The sequence below is a fragment of the Gossypium raimondii genome, chromosome 5 (assembly GCF_025698545.1).
Source record: "Gossypium raimondii isolate GPD5lz chromosome 5, ASM2569854v1, whole genome shotgun sequence".
In the NCBI taxonomy this organism is placed as follows: Eukaryota; Viridiplantae; Streptophyta; class Magnoliopsida; order Malvales; family Malvaceae; genus Gossypium; species Gossypium raimondii.
This window is the reverse complement of record NC_068569.1, coordinates 9,247,748-9,261,204: the sequence shown is the minus strand read 5'-3', so window position 1 is coordinate 9,261,204 and position 13,457 is coordinate 9,247,748. Positions and strand designations below refer to the sequence as shown.

The 13,457-nt window shown below is 32.0% G+C and overlaps 2 protein-coding genes across 2 annotated transcripts; one reads left to right on the top strand and one right to left on the bottom strand.

The window, feature by feature from the left end:
- The first annotated feature begins 5,693 nt into the window (after positions 1-5,693).
- Positions 5,694-8,387, top strand: LOC105770362 (putative receptor-like protein kinase At1g80870). The gene has a single exon (XM_012591530.2). The coding sequence runs from the start codon at positions 5,985-5,987 to the stop codon at positions 8,139-8,141; it is 2,157 nt and encodes a 718-aa protein (XP_012446984.1). The 5' UTR covers positions 5,694-5,984; the 3' UTR covers positions 8,142-8,387.
- A 2,505-nt stretch (positions 8,388-10,892) lies between these two features.
- On the bottom strand, positions 10,893-11,885 carry LOC105770465 (lamin-like protein). Its single transcript, XM_012591678.2, has 2 exons — positions 11,573-11,885; positions 10,893-11,362 (listed from the first exon to the last, which is right to left on the bottom strand). The coding sequence occupies exons 1-2, from the start codon at positions 11,742-11,744 to the stop codon at positions 11,013-11,015; spliced, it is 522 nt and encodes a 173-aa protein (XP_012447132.1). The 5' UTR covers positions 11,745-11,885; the 3' UTR covers positions 10,893-11,012.
- Between the last annotated feature and the right edge of the window lie 1,572 nt (positions 11,886-13,457).

The following is a 13,457-nucleotide window of genomic DNA, read 5'->3' as shown; positions in this document are numbered from 1 at the left end:
AAACACTCTCATGGTAATATTGGTTAGTTTGTAAAATGATATTTTATTGGTAATTTTTAAGTGAGTTAGAACACAATTGATGGAAACACCACTAAGGGTCGATTGACATTGTTATTGTAGTTGTGAAGTGATTTTGAAAAGATTGGTTTAGAAAAAATACTTTTGAAGGGTGCTATGAAAAGTGTATTTGGTATTGTTGTTAATAATTATAATAGAAATTTTAAAAATAAATTAATTTAGATCATATTTAAATAATTTAATATAATTTTTCGTGTAATATACATTTTAAATATTTTAAAATTTTAAACATAATCTAACATAATGATACATAAAATATAAATTAATTTAAAATTTTAAACAAATTTTAAATATTTAATGTAAATAAGGATATTTTGATAATCTTACTTCAAAATGTCAAACTTAAAAGCACTTAAGTCCCAATTTTTTTTTTGGATTGAGTTTTAACTCGATTGGTATAAGCATTATTGAAGTGAAAGTGTTTATAATTTTTATTAAATTAGATGAAAACCTGAAATTTAGAATATTTTATTTTAATATTGAAATGAAGGGTATTTATAAATAAAACCATAAGTTAAAGCTTATTTAACTAGGAAAATAGTACGATGAAGGGCATGTTTAAATCAAGGGTAATAGCTTAAGGACGTTTTTGATATATTAGCCATATATACTCAAATGATGATAAAGAGAAATTGGGTAGAATTGAATAGTTGTCATATATAGTAGTTCTGCCTTCTATTCAATTTGGAATGTTATATTGTTTTCGTTATCCATAATAGTGTTTTGTCTCCTCACCAAATCAATATTACTGTAAAATTCTTTGCTTCAGAAAATGGTCACACAATGAATCGGTTGGAGTAGCTTTCCTCGTTAAATGTGGTCTTTATGTATGCTATAATCATAAATTTAATTCTCAATCTTAACATCTTTTGAGTTTGATTTTTTACTCTTTTTTTAATTAAATTTTACTATTAATATTTCAAAAAGAAAACGGAAACAAAGCTAAATCACTTTTTGTAACGAAAATATTGACTAAAAGATTAATGGCATGACATCCTACATAATGATTCATGTGTATTTCATACCAATATAACACATCAACAAATAATTTAAAAGTCATAAAATGTTTAAAATTAATTTTTTAAACCCATAAAAATATTAAAAATAACATGAAGTATACATAGATTGTCATGCGGGCTGCTATATTAAATTTTTTTAATGTTTTAGTTCTTTTTACTCTTTTAAAAAAATTAATAATCAAATTCGACATTTTTAAAGATAAAAATCAAATTTATCATAATAAAAAATAGATATTAAATTAACAAGAAATATAAACATTAATAATTAAATTTATCATTATACTTTTTTTTAATTCCATACTAACATTTTCAAGGAATACGTTACTTTTTAATACAATAGATTATATCATAATAATAATCTTTTTCCTTGTTCAGATAATTTCAAATGTGCAGACGTTATTGTTAGAAGGAAGATTCAAACTTAAGTCATGTTTAAGGAAAGTGAATACCCATCTAATAAACTACAATTAGGGTTTAATGTTTAGACTTATTTGAACAAGTGATTAGAAACACATTTAATAATGAATTAATAAAAAAAATAGTGGATCTTAAAGGCGACAAAAATTAAAAGAAAGGGAAAGGGAAAGAAAATGAAGCCACAACCTCAAAAGCAAAGAAAGTAAATTCCAAGACATCAATAGCTTAGGAGTTGAGAAAAGCAACCCCAAAAAATAGAATCCAAAGTCTCATTTTCAATCTCAACTCTTCTTGCTTTTTTAGTGTAAAAAATATCCGACCAACCCACCACCGCCCTTTAACCTCTTGCTAAAAACAAAGACCCCACAAAACCAGCATCCATCATCCGTTTAACATAACATACATGAATGAGTATTTTAAAAATATAATAAAATTACATGAATATGACATAAATCGGCTAAAACAGAGTGGGAAGAAAAGAAAAAGTAGACACCATTCCACCACCCATGACTTCACTATTTTTGCACCCATTTTTCTCAGCTTTTTTATTTTTCTTTTTTGAAAATTACAGCCATTACCTCGTTTGGTGTGTAAAGATGATTATATTTATTTTTAGGTTTTACCTAAGGAAGAACGTAGGCCAATCTCAACCAATTACACTGATAATTCAAAGGTATCTTTTATCTCTTTTTTAAAAACAGGAGGATAATAATAAGAATATGTAAATGTATTTGGATCCTGCAGCATTATTAAACCTTTCCAAAACATGAAATTTAGTAGGCTTTCCAATACGTAAGTGTATACTCAAAGTAGAGTAATAAGAATATGTAATGTATAAAATATTGTAATTTAAAGGTATTGTTAAACGACGTGGGATTCTTATGTTAAAATTAGGGATTAAATATAATCGTAAAAAATATAAAGTAGGAGAAAAATATCTAGGTTTTTAGTGAGCTGTGAGCAAAAGAATTCCTCATTTTTTAATAGCTAAAAATAGAGAGAAGACAAAGTAATAAAGTAGAGATAGGATAAATGATGCAGCAGAATCCCAATTTAAAGGGGAAATTTAAGAAAAAAAAAGTAGAGAGAAAAAGGTAGCAAAAAATTGATGATTATCTCCTCGTGGCTACACACATGCATGGTCCAACATAAAGAAATGATTAACTAGCATAACATATGGCTTTTCATCATTTCTTTTATAGCGGTAAATATATATATTTATATATATTTATATTTGTAACATTTGAATTTAAATTTTTTTATTATTCAAATTTGAGTATTATTTTATTATTAAAAATCCAGCTTAGGAAGTTATGTAATTTGTTCGGTGTTACTCCGTGATGTGGGATCACTGTATGCGGTGAAATTTTCTACGGCACTGGAATTAACTTTATTAAAATTAGATTCAATTTAAAAAATATAAATTTTAAGTTAATAGAATGGAGTTATTTGATTTGTTCGAATTATTTAAGTCAACTTGAATAAATAATTTGAATTTAAAATTTTAATCGAGTTTAGTTTTATAATTGAATAGCTTGAATAATTTTAATAATGATTGGTGTAAATACCCTTTTGGTCCCTGTCAAGTTTGAAAATTAGCAAATTGGTCTCTTTTAACAAAAATTACAAATTTATCATACTAAAGTAATTTTTATTATTTTGCTTTGAAAAAATTTCAAATATATATGGTATCAAATTTATATACTCTAACATGAAATTAGTTATATTATAACAATATTTTAATTTGACATGTTTAATTTTTTAATTTAACTCAAATAATTTCACTTGATTCGACTCGACTCGAATTTCATTTCATTCGACTCGATTTAAAAAAGATTCAAATCAAGTTAGGATGATAAAAATAAGACTCGTCAACTCAATTAACTTGCCCCTAACTTTTGATAACTGATTGAGTGTTATAAGGCGTGTGCAGGATTCTTAATTTTTGTTCTTTGATATAATACCTAAAACTACTCATAACCCCCCCTTAACCATTAAATAAGAGAATAATACGTTTCAGTGTACTCAAACTCACATTCTCCTGCACCAACAACAATAACGATACCAACCAAATTAAAACACAATCGACTTCTCTTCAAATTTTTGTTGTAGATAAGTGTAAATAATTGTAGGATTAGTGTCAATGCTTTCTTTATATGTTATTTTTTAAGGAATGCTAGCGTTTTATATTAAAAGAATTTTAAATAACATGAATGTTCAACCCACAAAAACAATATTATTCTTAGGTTGAATTCTATAATTTATCTAATAATCAGGAGGTTTGGTGATATATATACATCTATGATGGCAAGAAACAGTGTGTATCCTGACTTACCACGTATACTAAGAAAATGACATTTCAACTTTTCTACTTTCATAACTAACAATCTTTTTGCTACTCCTAAAAGTTGCACATTTGAACCATATTCTTTTGGTTACTCATTGCGTTTGGAAAATTGGAATTGCTTTCAACCCAAACTACACTTAAAAGAGTTCTACAATGTCATCAAAACCTTCATTGCATTTGGATTGAATATAAGATGATGATAGATGTCTTTAAATTTTAATTTAATATTTTGTAAACGTTTTTATGAAAAATATTTTCAGTCTTTTTTTTTTTTATGTTTGTTTTATGTAAAATAGAATGGTTAACATAAAAGGCTTTTCGATTAACGTAAAATTACCTCTTTATTTCCGTAAAATGTCATACCAAATTTTTTCCATATCGACCCAAATATTGGGTCAAAGCACTAGGATGTTACATTCTCTACTATATTATTCACTTATCAAATATTTTCTTATAAACTTTCATAACTTTTCAATTTAGTCCTTTTTGTCATAAAAGTTCAATATTCACTAAGTAATCATATTAAATCAATTTTCTTTCATATTACGCTTTAATCACATAGTTTACCTCAATTTCTTGTTTCACATATCAAATTTCATGTATTTCACTTCTATTATTTCATCCAAATATTTTCTCAAGTTTAAGAATTTAGTCATTGTCATCATAAAAACTTTTACAATACTTTATGCATATTTCAGCATCTCATAACACTTTCATTAAACTTTTATCATAATTTCCTTATACACATTTAATTGTTTCACACTTAAACTCAGTATACATTTTTCAATTCAGTCCCTATTGTCATGTGTAATTTATTTTCACCATATAAGCACTTTAATCAAATAATTCATTATAATATCTTATTTCGCATAACAAAATTTCATGCATATCACTTCTCTTGTTTCAATTATAAATTTTACAAAATTTACAATTTAATCCTTAACATCATGAAGATTCATTATTGACTATAATCTCACATTAACATCACTTTGTAATCAATTTATTACTTCATTTAAAATCTTTATCATAAATCTCAAATGTATGTTTATGACCGTGGAGACAATTTTTATGCAATATTTTAAGAAATCTACCAAACAATAAAAATATTACACACAGATCCATCCTAACACTAGAAAATATTAACTTTTCCGAAAAAAAATCATTTAGAGTGAAACAAACGGAATTTAAGTATGATATTATTTTCATAACTTTACGGAAAAAAAGAGGGTAGGTTCACTACATTTCTTAGTCTCATTTATCAAATTTAGTTAGGATGGAATTTGTATGACTTTAATTACCATAATTAAGAATAAAATTGTAGTTTGGGTTGAGTTGCAATAATTGTAATTACTATGACAAGAATCAAAATGTTTAATGATGATAGTGGTTAATTAATCTTTAGTTTGTCATCCGTGAATAAATCATCCCAAAGTTGAGTCCTTATGAATTATGAAATCAAAGGCCATAAGGGGAATGTTTTGTAATCATACCCTTTCTTATTGCAAAAAGATAAAAAATAAAAACTTAGTAATGAAGAAGTTGGAACAGGTGTACTATTTCAAATCTTTCATATTTTTAATAATATTCATTAAAGAGAAAAAGAGTCGTTTGAGTTAAGATGAATCACGCGCGACATAGATCGCGTGAGTGTTCAAAAGAATTTAGCTTAAATCATGCGCCCAGTTTCTTTATCTGCACTATATCAAACAAAACATCCCCTTTCAGTCAAACACTCCGAAAGCTCCTTGGGACCCCCTCCTTTCTCCTTTTTCATAATTCCAAACATTTACTCAAAAAAAAAACACACACACATTGTTTGACGATAGGAATGATTCAAGAAAAACAACCCCATTTAAACTACAATTATCAGATTTTTTCCACTTCACCATCCAACTGTAAAGCAACCTCGCATTGGATACAGACGGTAATCAATTCACATTTACAAGAAAAATACAAAAAAAACACACACACACACACACATTGTTTGACGATAGGAATGATTAAAGAAAAACAACCCCATTTCCTGATTTCCGTTTCCAATTCTTTTTCTTCACCAAATCTAGGGACCAAATCAAGAAAACTTGAGATACCCAGAAACTGAAACAAGAAGAAAAAAGAAAACCATGCCTTCTAGGCCTTTACCTCCAGGTCCAAACTTGCCAAGACCAAGTTTCCTCAACAAGACAAGAGTTATATTCTTGGTCTTAACCATCTCATCTTCAGCTGTTATTCTCTTCACTATAATTTACTTCCTTTACCATCTTTGGAACTCTCTTTCGAACCGAGCTAGAACCATCCCTTTTGACTCCAGTGCTCCTCTTAAGCTCCAAAGGTTTTGTTACAAAGAGTTGAAGAATGCAACCAATGATTTTGATGATGCAAATATCATAGGAAAAGGTGGCTCAGGTACCGTCTTTCGTGGCATTGTGAGAGATGGTAAATTGTTTGCAATCAAAAGGCTTGATACGCTTTCTTTGCAAACCGAGAGAGAGTTTCAAAACGAGTTGCAGATTCTTGGTGGGTTAAGATCACCCTTTTTGGTTACCCTCTTGGGGTACTGTGTTGAGAAAAACAAGCGTTTGCTTGTTTACGAGTATATGCCCAATAAAAGCTTGCAAGAGTCACTTTTCGGAGATGGTCATCTGAGCATGAATTGGCAAAGAAGGTTTGATGTCATCCTGGATGTGGCTAAAGCGCTCGAGTTTCTTCACTTCGGTTGTGATCCACCCGTGATTCATGGAGATATCAAGCCTAGCAATGTGTTGCTGGATTGTGATTATAGAGCAAAGATTTCGGATTTTGGACTGTCGAGAATAAAGGTGGAGGGTGAATTTGGTTTGGATTTGTTCAGTCAAGATTTTGGGAGGAGCCAAGAGTTGTCTGGGACTTTGGGAGGAACTACTGGTGAACATACTCCTGCTATTGGAACTCCAGTGGAGAGTAACAACACTGAGGTAGACTTCGCACTTGCCTTACAAGCTTCTTCTTCTTCAAAAAACAGTAAGAAATGTTATAATGTTAGGGCTCTGAGTTTAAATTCTTCGAATTATAATGCTAACTTAGCCAGTGAGAGTGATTGTAAGGGTGGGGTTAATGGGAAAGGGAAGGAGGTTACTTGTGTGGATGATTGGAACACCAAGTTTGTGCCTTATGATGATGAGTTCTGTAGTATTGACCATAGTAAGGAATTGAATTCTAGTGCAAATTTGGGCGCTGACGAGGTAGCGGTGGCGATGCCGACGAGTGTGAAGCAATGGGGAAAGGATTGGTGGTGGAGGCAGGATGGTAGTGGTGAATTGTGCAGTAAAGATTATGTAATGGAATGGATTGGGAGCCAAATATGTCCATCAAATCCTGATTGGGGTGATGACAAAAAGCCAAGTCCCGAGAAAATTGAGCTGGACAATTCAACTCAGTTGGATAAGCCTGAAGATGTTAATGAACCCCAGGTGCAAGGACTAGGCTTTGATGCTTTGGATAAGGGTTTCGAGAAGGAAGAACCGAAACAAAAAGGCAGGAAAAACCGAAAAAAGACCAACAGGAAGATGCAAGAATGGTGGAAAGATGATCATTTGGGTGAGGTAAGCAAAAAGGATAGTAAGCTGAAGCAGCTCAAGACGAAGTGGAAGAAAGGGTTTAAAATGCCACATTTTGATCTAGGGAGACGGTTTTATTTTTGCAGGAGCAAGAAGTTCGGGGAACCGAATCAAGATGACTGTGATGCGAATGGAGAATTCAGTTTTAGAAGGGGATGGAGGAGAAAGAACAACAATTCGATCGGAAGTGACATGTGGAGCGGGGATCTTTTCAGTCGTGAGCTAAGCAGCACGACGAGCATGAGAGGGACTTTGTGTTATGTTGCGCCTGAGTACGGTGGATGTGGCTACTTGATGGAGAAAGCCGATATTTACAGTTTAGGAGTTTTGATCCTTGTGATTGTGTCTGGTAGGAGACCATTGCATGTGCTTGCTTCGCCTATGAGGCTCGAAAAGGCAAACTTAATAAGCTGGTGTAGGCAATTAGCACAATCCGGAAACATATTGGAACTGGTAGATGAGAGATTGAAAGATGAGTACAACAAGGAACAAGCTAGCTTGTGCATAAATTTAGCACTTAGTTGCCTGCAGAAAATGCCCGAGTTGCGACCCGATATCGTGGAGATTGTAAAGATCTTGAAAGGGGAGATGGATCTCCCACCAGTCACCATCGAGTTTTCTCCGTCTCCACCTTCTAAATTGTACAACAGATCAAGGAGAAAACAGAAAGCCAATGCAGATTAGTTTCTTTTTGCTAATCCTTTTTCAGTTTTGTTTCTGCCTAGTTTTGGTGACTATTGATGAGTGTAATAGAGGATTAGATGAAATTGATTGCAAGCTTTTACTTCAAAACGCATATGGGGAAGCTGAAGGTGCGTGTGTCATGATGATTATGTTGTATGTATATTATATAAATTACTTGTAACTTTTTTTCCCATACTAACTTGAGGCATATATTGATGCCTAAAGTGAAGATCCTTTTCTACCAAATTTGCCTTTCAAAGTATGACATTTCATATGCTTGAGTAGGTAGGAAAACAGTATGGTCATTAGAGCTCCGAACAAGGATTCAAGCTAGAATGGTATGGTGAAGTATTGTTGGAATCCATTTAATTTCCTCAGTCTTGCACTAATCACAGGACAAACTTTGTTTTTATGGAAGTGGAAGAGAATGCGTTGCATGGGGTCTTATTTTTCTGGAAGCTTCTTTATGTACTGTCCCTCTCTTCTCTGCTACATTCTGCAGCTTTCACTATTCATCCAGGGTGCACAGACCCCGAAAAAGCATTTTGGTGCAAGAACCTTTGCTTTTTCTTTTCTACCTAATTTCGACAATTACAGTATAAAGATATACTTTTTATCATAAGCTACAACCTATTTTTATAGAGCAAGGTTAACGGATTACGTGTAGGTGGTGACGACACTATAAAAGAAACAAAAAGAAAGATTCAAACTCAACATTTAATGCTCCTGGGGTTCAATATTTTGGACAGTCAACGGCTACTATTAATTGATGTTGGACCACCCCCCATTTAATTTTTTTTGTTTTACTTGGATAGTTTTAATTTTAACACTCACTTTTGGGACAGAAATGATTGCTGCATTATTATTTTTTGGGACTAAAGCCTTTTCTTTCTTTTCATAAACAAATAATGGCCTAAAGAAAAGGATAAATAAACCAGGTGCTGATTTCCTTTGATACCAGTCAAAGGAAACTCACAAGAAAACAGTGTTAACGCGGAAAATCTCGTTCATTGTAATTATTAGATTAGATAAGTTGGATTAATGAAATGACATATTTTTAAAATTCCTAAATTTAATTGGAGTGGGTTTTATTAGATTAAACATATCTAAGAAAGAGATTACTTGGCAGAATATTCAAGAATCTTATTGTTTTCCATATTTTTGTTGTTTTGCTTAGTTTGGAATGATGCGATTTCCAATTTTTCATGCCCATCAACAACTTCTTAGGAGCTCGAAGATTATTTTAGGATGCCGTAATTGAATTCTTTATATTTAGAAGATTTCTTTCAATACTGTGTTTCCAAACAAAGATAATAGACCACAGTTTGTGATTATATTTGAACATGGTTTATCGGAGTAAAATTTGTCAGTGTAAGGTACTGAATACTAACCTCAAATAAAACAAAATATGTAAATGTTAATGGATTTGGAATGTTTTGAAATCTAAAGACGCGTTTGGGTGTATATTGATTGTATTCTGAATGCAGGACGTACCCAAAAATCCTTCATTTAAAGAGAGGGAGACCAAGGCGGTGCTGGCTCGGCTCATTGGCAAAGAATAGGATGGATGAGCCCCATGGGCATGGACCCCCTCTTCCTTCCCTTCCCACCCTGATTGTTTTTACATTTTGGTAGTGATGGGCATTTTCTGGGCCGATAAACTCTACTTATCACTAACCTTTGTTTTCTTTGATTTAATGAAACAAGAATGAGGTGAAGTAGGCTGCTCTCAAGGGGAAGAAACCATACACATGCTTCACGCAAGGGTAACATTGCCTCAGCGAGGTTCAGTATAGTTGCCACTATTCCCCTCCTTTTTTCACATATCCTCATCAATACCAGCAGAATATATTATATGTAGACATATATGGCTGTCAATACCAGAAGAAAAGTAAGCTGCTGGTTGATCCAAAAGCAGTACTCTAGATATATAGTGAATGTGTACCTGTTTGTAGGTTAAAGTAGAAACAATATATGATCATATCATTTCTAACTCCTTGAAGAAAGAAAAATATATATCTTAGAAATATCTGCTTGACAGCACTTGTTTACAGCTATGGATTAATAACCAAATATAAGGGGAGAATTTGGATATATAAAGAGTATGAAAAATATAAGTAATGTTTTCTCTTCCAACAAATATGTACAAGTTCAGAATAAGCAATTTGATGAAATGGAAAAGGCCAACTTTCATATATATATATATATATTCAACAGAAGAAAATGCTAACGTCTATGGTGAAAAGCGGAATATACCATAATGTGAAACAGCCAATGGTGGTTCTGGTACCAAGTTGTTTGCTATAGTACAGATCTATCAAGAGCAGTTGGCCGAGAAATATATATGCCATTATTTTGGTGTTCAAGGTCGCATATTGAGATATTTAACTAGATATTATCGTATTTGAAAATGTGATTTTTGGCGAATGAGGCCTTGGCACAAGGCAAAAACGGAGGTCTTGAGTGTTCAAGACCCATTATGCACAATAAAGATGCATGGTTTTCGAGTCCCACCTGCCACCATGAACTGTTGCCATATGTGTGGGTTAACTTTCCTTGAGACTAGTTATCACAGTGATGAATTATTACAGCATCTATCACATGTATGAGTGTTCCTTTGTTTGTTGGGAATCAATTGACTTGTATTTGACATGCTAAAGATAAGGGGAAGGGGAAAAATGACAGGTTCTCAGATTCAAACCTCATACACTAGAAAGAGAATATGCAAATTAGTGGAATTCAAGTTAATCATTTTCATCAACGAAACACCACCCGAATTTCACTAAAAAACAAAAACAAGAAAAATAAGTGTCACAAATCATTTTTAACAAATACAGTTCCCTAAGCTTAAACAGCCAACTGAAAGTCCTGCTAAACCCACCCAGATCCAAACCAAATAGAAGCTAAGGCAACAACCAAAGTTCTGAAACCAGTTATACCCCTTGGCAAAATTACCAGTCCAGCGGCGTTGGAGCTGTTTGATGAATGGGAGGCAGCGGGTGACGCAGTGGGCGAAGGCAGGGGATGAACAACGACTGAAACCTTCATGCCGTTGAAGCACTGCCCATTGCCACAAATGAAGTAGTATCTCTTGGACTCGTTGAGAGGTATAAAATCCTTGCCGCTGCTCCAGTTCCCTACTGCTCCTTCCGTTGTGCAGGAGTCATACCCAGTTTGGTTCACTTCAAACACATTGTATTGTGTCTTTTGGTACCTAAACGCTGCAAGGAAAGGCAGTGTAAAGTACCCAGCTCTGGGTTTTGGACTTTCTAAAGCATAGAATGGGAGGGAACTAGGTATCCAAACTAGATCCAATATAAACCACAGTCATTCGCAAAAATAGTGCAAAGCTGGAAACTGAAAATGGTCGCTACTAGTGAAATAATAGAAGACTACAAAATAGAAAAGGAAGTGAGAGTTAAAGAGAGTACAGATGAGGTCTCCGACGTAGAAGGTCTGATTGTTGGCCCAAAGGGTGTAGTTGATGCCAGGGTTCCAGCCTTTGTTAGCACCCACGATGTGGTCAGTAGCGGTGACAGTGCCAAATATTAGAAGAAACAACAAGCACACGGGGAGGAGCAGGCCTGAGGTTGAGACCAACATTGTTGGGGGAGGTTTGGTTACGCTCTCCTTGCCTATTTTGGGGAGTGGGAAAGCAGTAGGGGTGCAGGACAAGATGGCAACTTGTTTATTTGCCCACAAATGAGCTGGTGGAACTTCCCTCACAGGGATCCCCAAAACAAAGAAAGATAAATTATTGGAGTATGGGGCAAATCGCGGGCCCCTCTTCGTCCCTTGAATTTAAATTCCATTCATTTTCTAGAAAAATGTCAACTAAGGCCACTAGGTTAATCAGCTATTTTTTATATACTGATTAAATCATTTTAGCATATTAAAGTCTGGTTTAAGAATACTTTTGATCAATTTTTCATTTAGGAGAAACATTTTTCTCTCAAAAATAATTTGTTTAGTGTCAAAAGTAATTTTAAAAGACATTAAGTAAACTCAATCTGATATGCTAAACTTGCATACATTTTATATATGAACAATGTGATGCTAAAACAAACAACTTTATTTTATTTTAGCATTATATAAAATTCATCAACTATAAATTCTTAATTTTGAAATTTTGGGCCGTTTTGGACCTAAGGCCCAATCGTTACATTGATTATCGGATAAAATTGGGCCATGTTTAGACTTTTAATTTTTTATAATAATAGCTATTTATTTATTTATTTTTCATCCACAGAGTAAATGCAGTAGCTTTTAGTGTTATTATATAAAAGAAATTTTGTGTATTCCTTTTGGCAGATTAATATTTAAAAGTATGCATGAAAAACTATGATAATTTTTTAAATGGATTTCATAACTTTATTAAATTTTTTAATATTGAATAAGATAAAGTAAGTAAATAATTACTTATAAAAGGTTAAGCTGATTTAAATATATATTAGAAATAAATTATCTATTGTTTTTGTTAACAAGTGAAATATCTATATTATTATATTTAACTTTTATCTAAAATTATGTAAAATAAAATCAAATTTATAATAATAATTTTTTAAAGAAAATAATTTTATTTTTTTCAGACAACATAAGATAAACTTTATAAATATCTACTCGATTATTAGAAACTTTATTATTAACTTCGATTTTTTATTTCTTACCATGAAGGTAACCCATATAAATTTCGGTTGATTCAGTTAACCGACAGAATTAGCCGAAGTCGGTTCAGTTAATTTTTTTTGAAAAAAATTTAATTCAGTTAACGGTTAAGGATTTAAAAGGATCGGTTAATTCAGTTAATGGCAGTTTGGGTCAGTTAACCGATTAAACACCCTCTACTTCCAACACCATGAACCAACCTCTAATGTCCAAGTGAAGGGTGAGGAATGGAGTGGATAATTTAGGTTAACAATTTTTTAACTAGTATATGACATTGAAATGATGTGTATTAAAAACGAATATTAAAAAAACAAGTCATTAATTTAATAACCACATCAGCCAACGGTTAAGTATTTAACGTATTTGAACTTGCAAAAATAAAATAAAATAAATTGAATGATTAAATAAAACTTTTTTAATCATCGAGTGAACATTTATATAACCTATTTTTATTTTTATTGATATTCCAAGCAACATTATTAATTTTAATTTTCTCTAACCACAGATTAATATTTTGACATTAAGATATTATGCATAGATAATAGAATTCGCAACCACTATTGTTTTAGGCTGATTTAAAGCTTAAAATAAACAAATGTAAATATCCATCTAATTGTCAAATTGCCTTACAAATTACTCATTTCGAGAGTT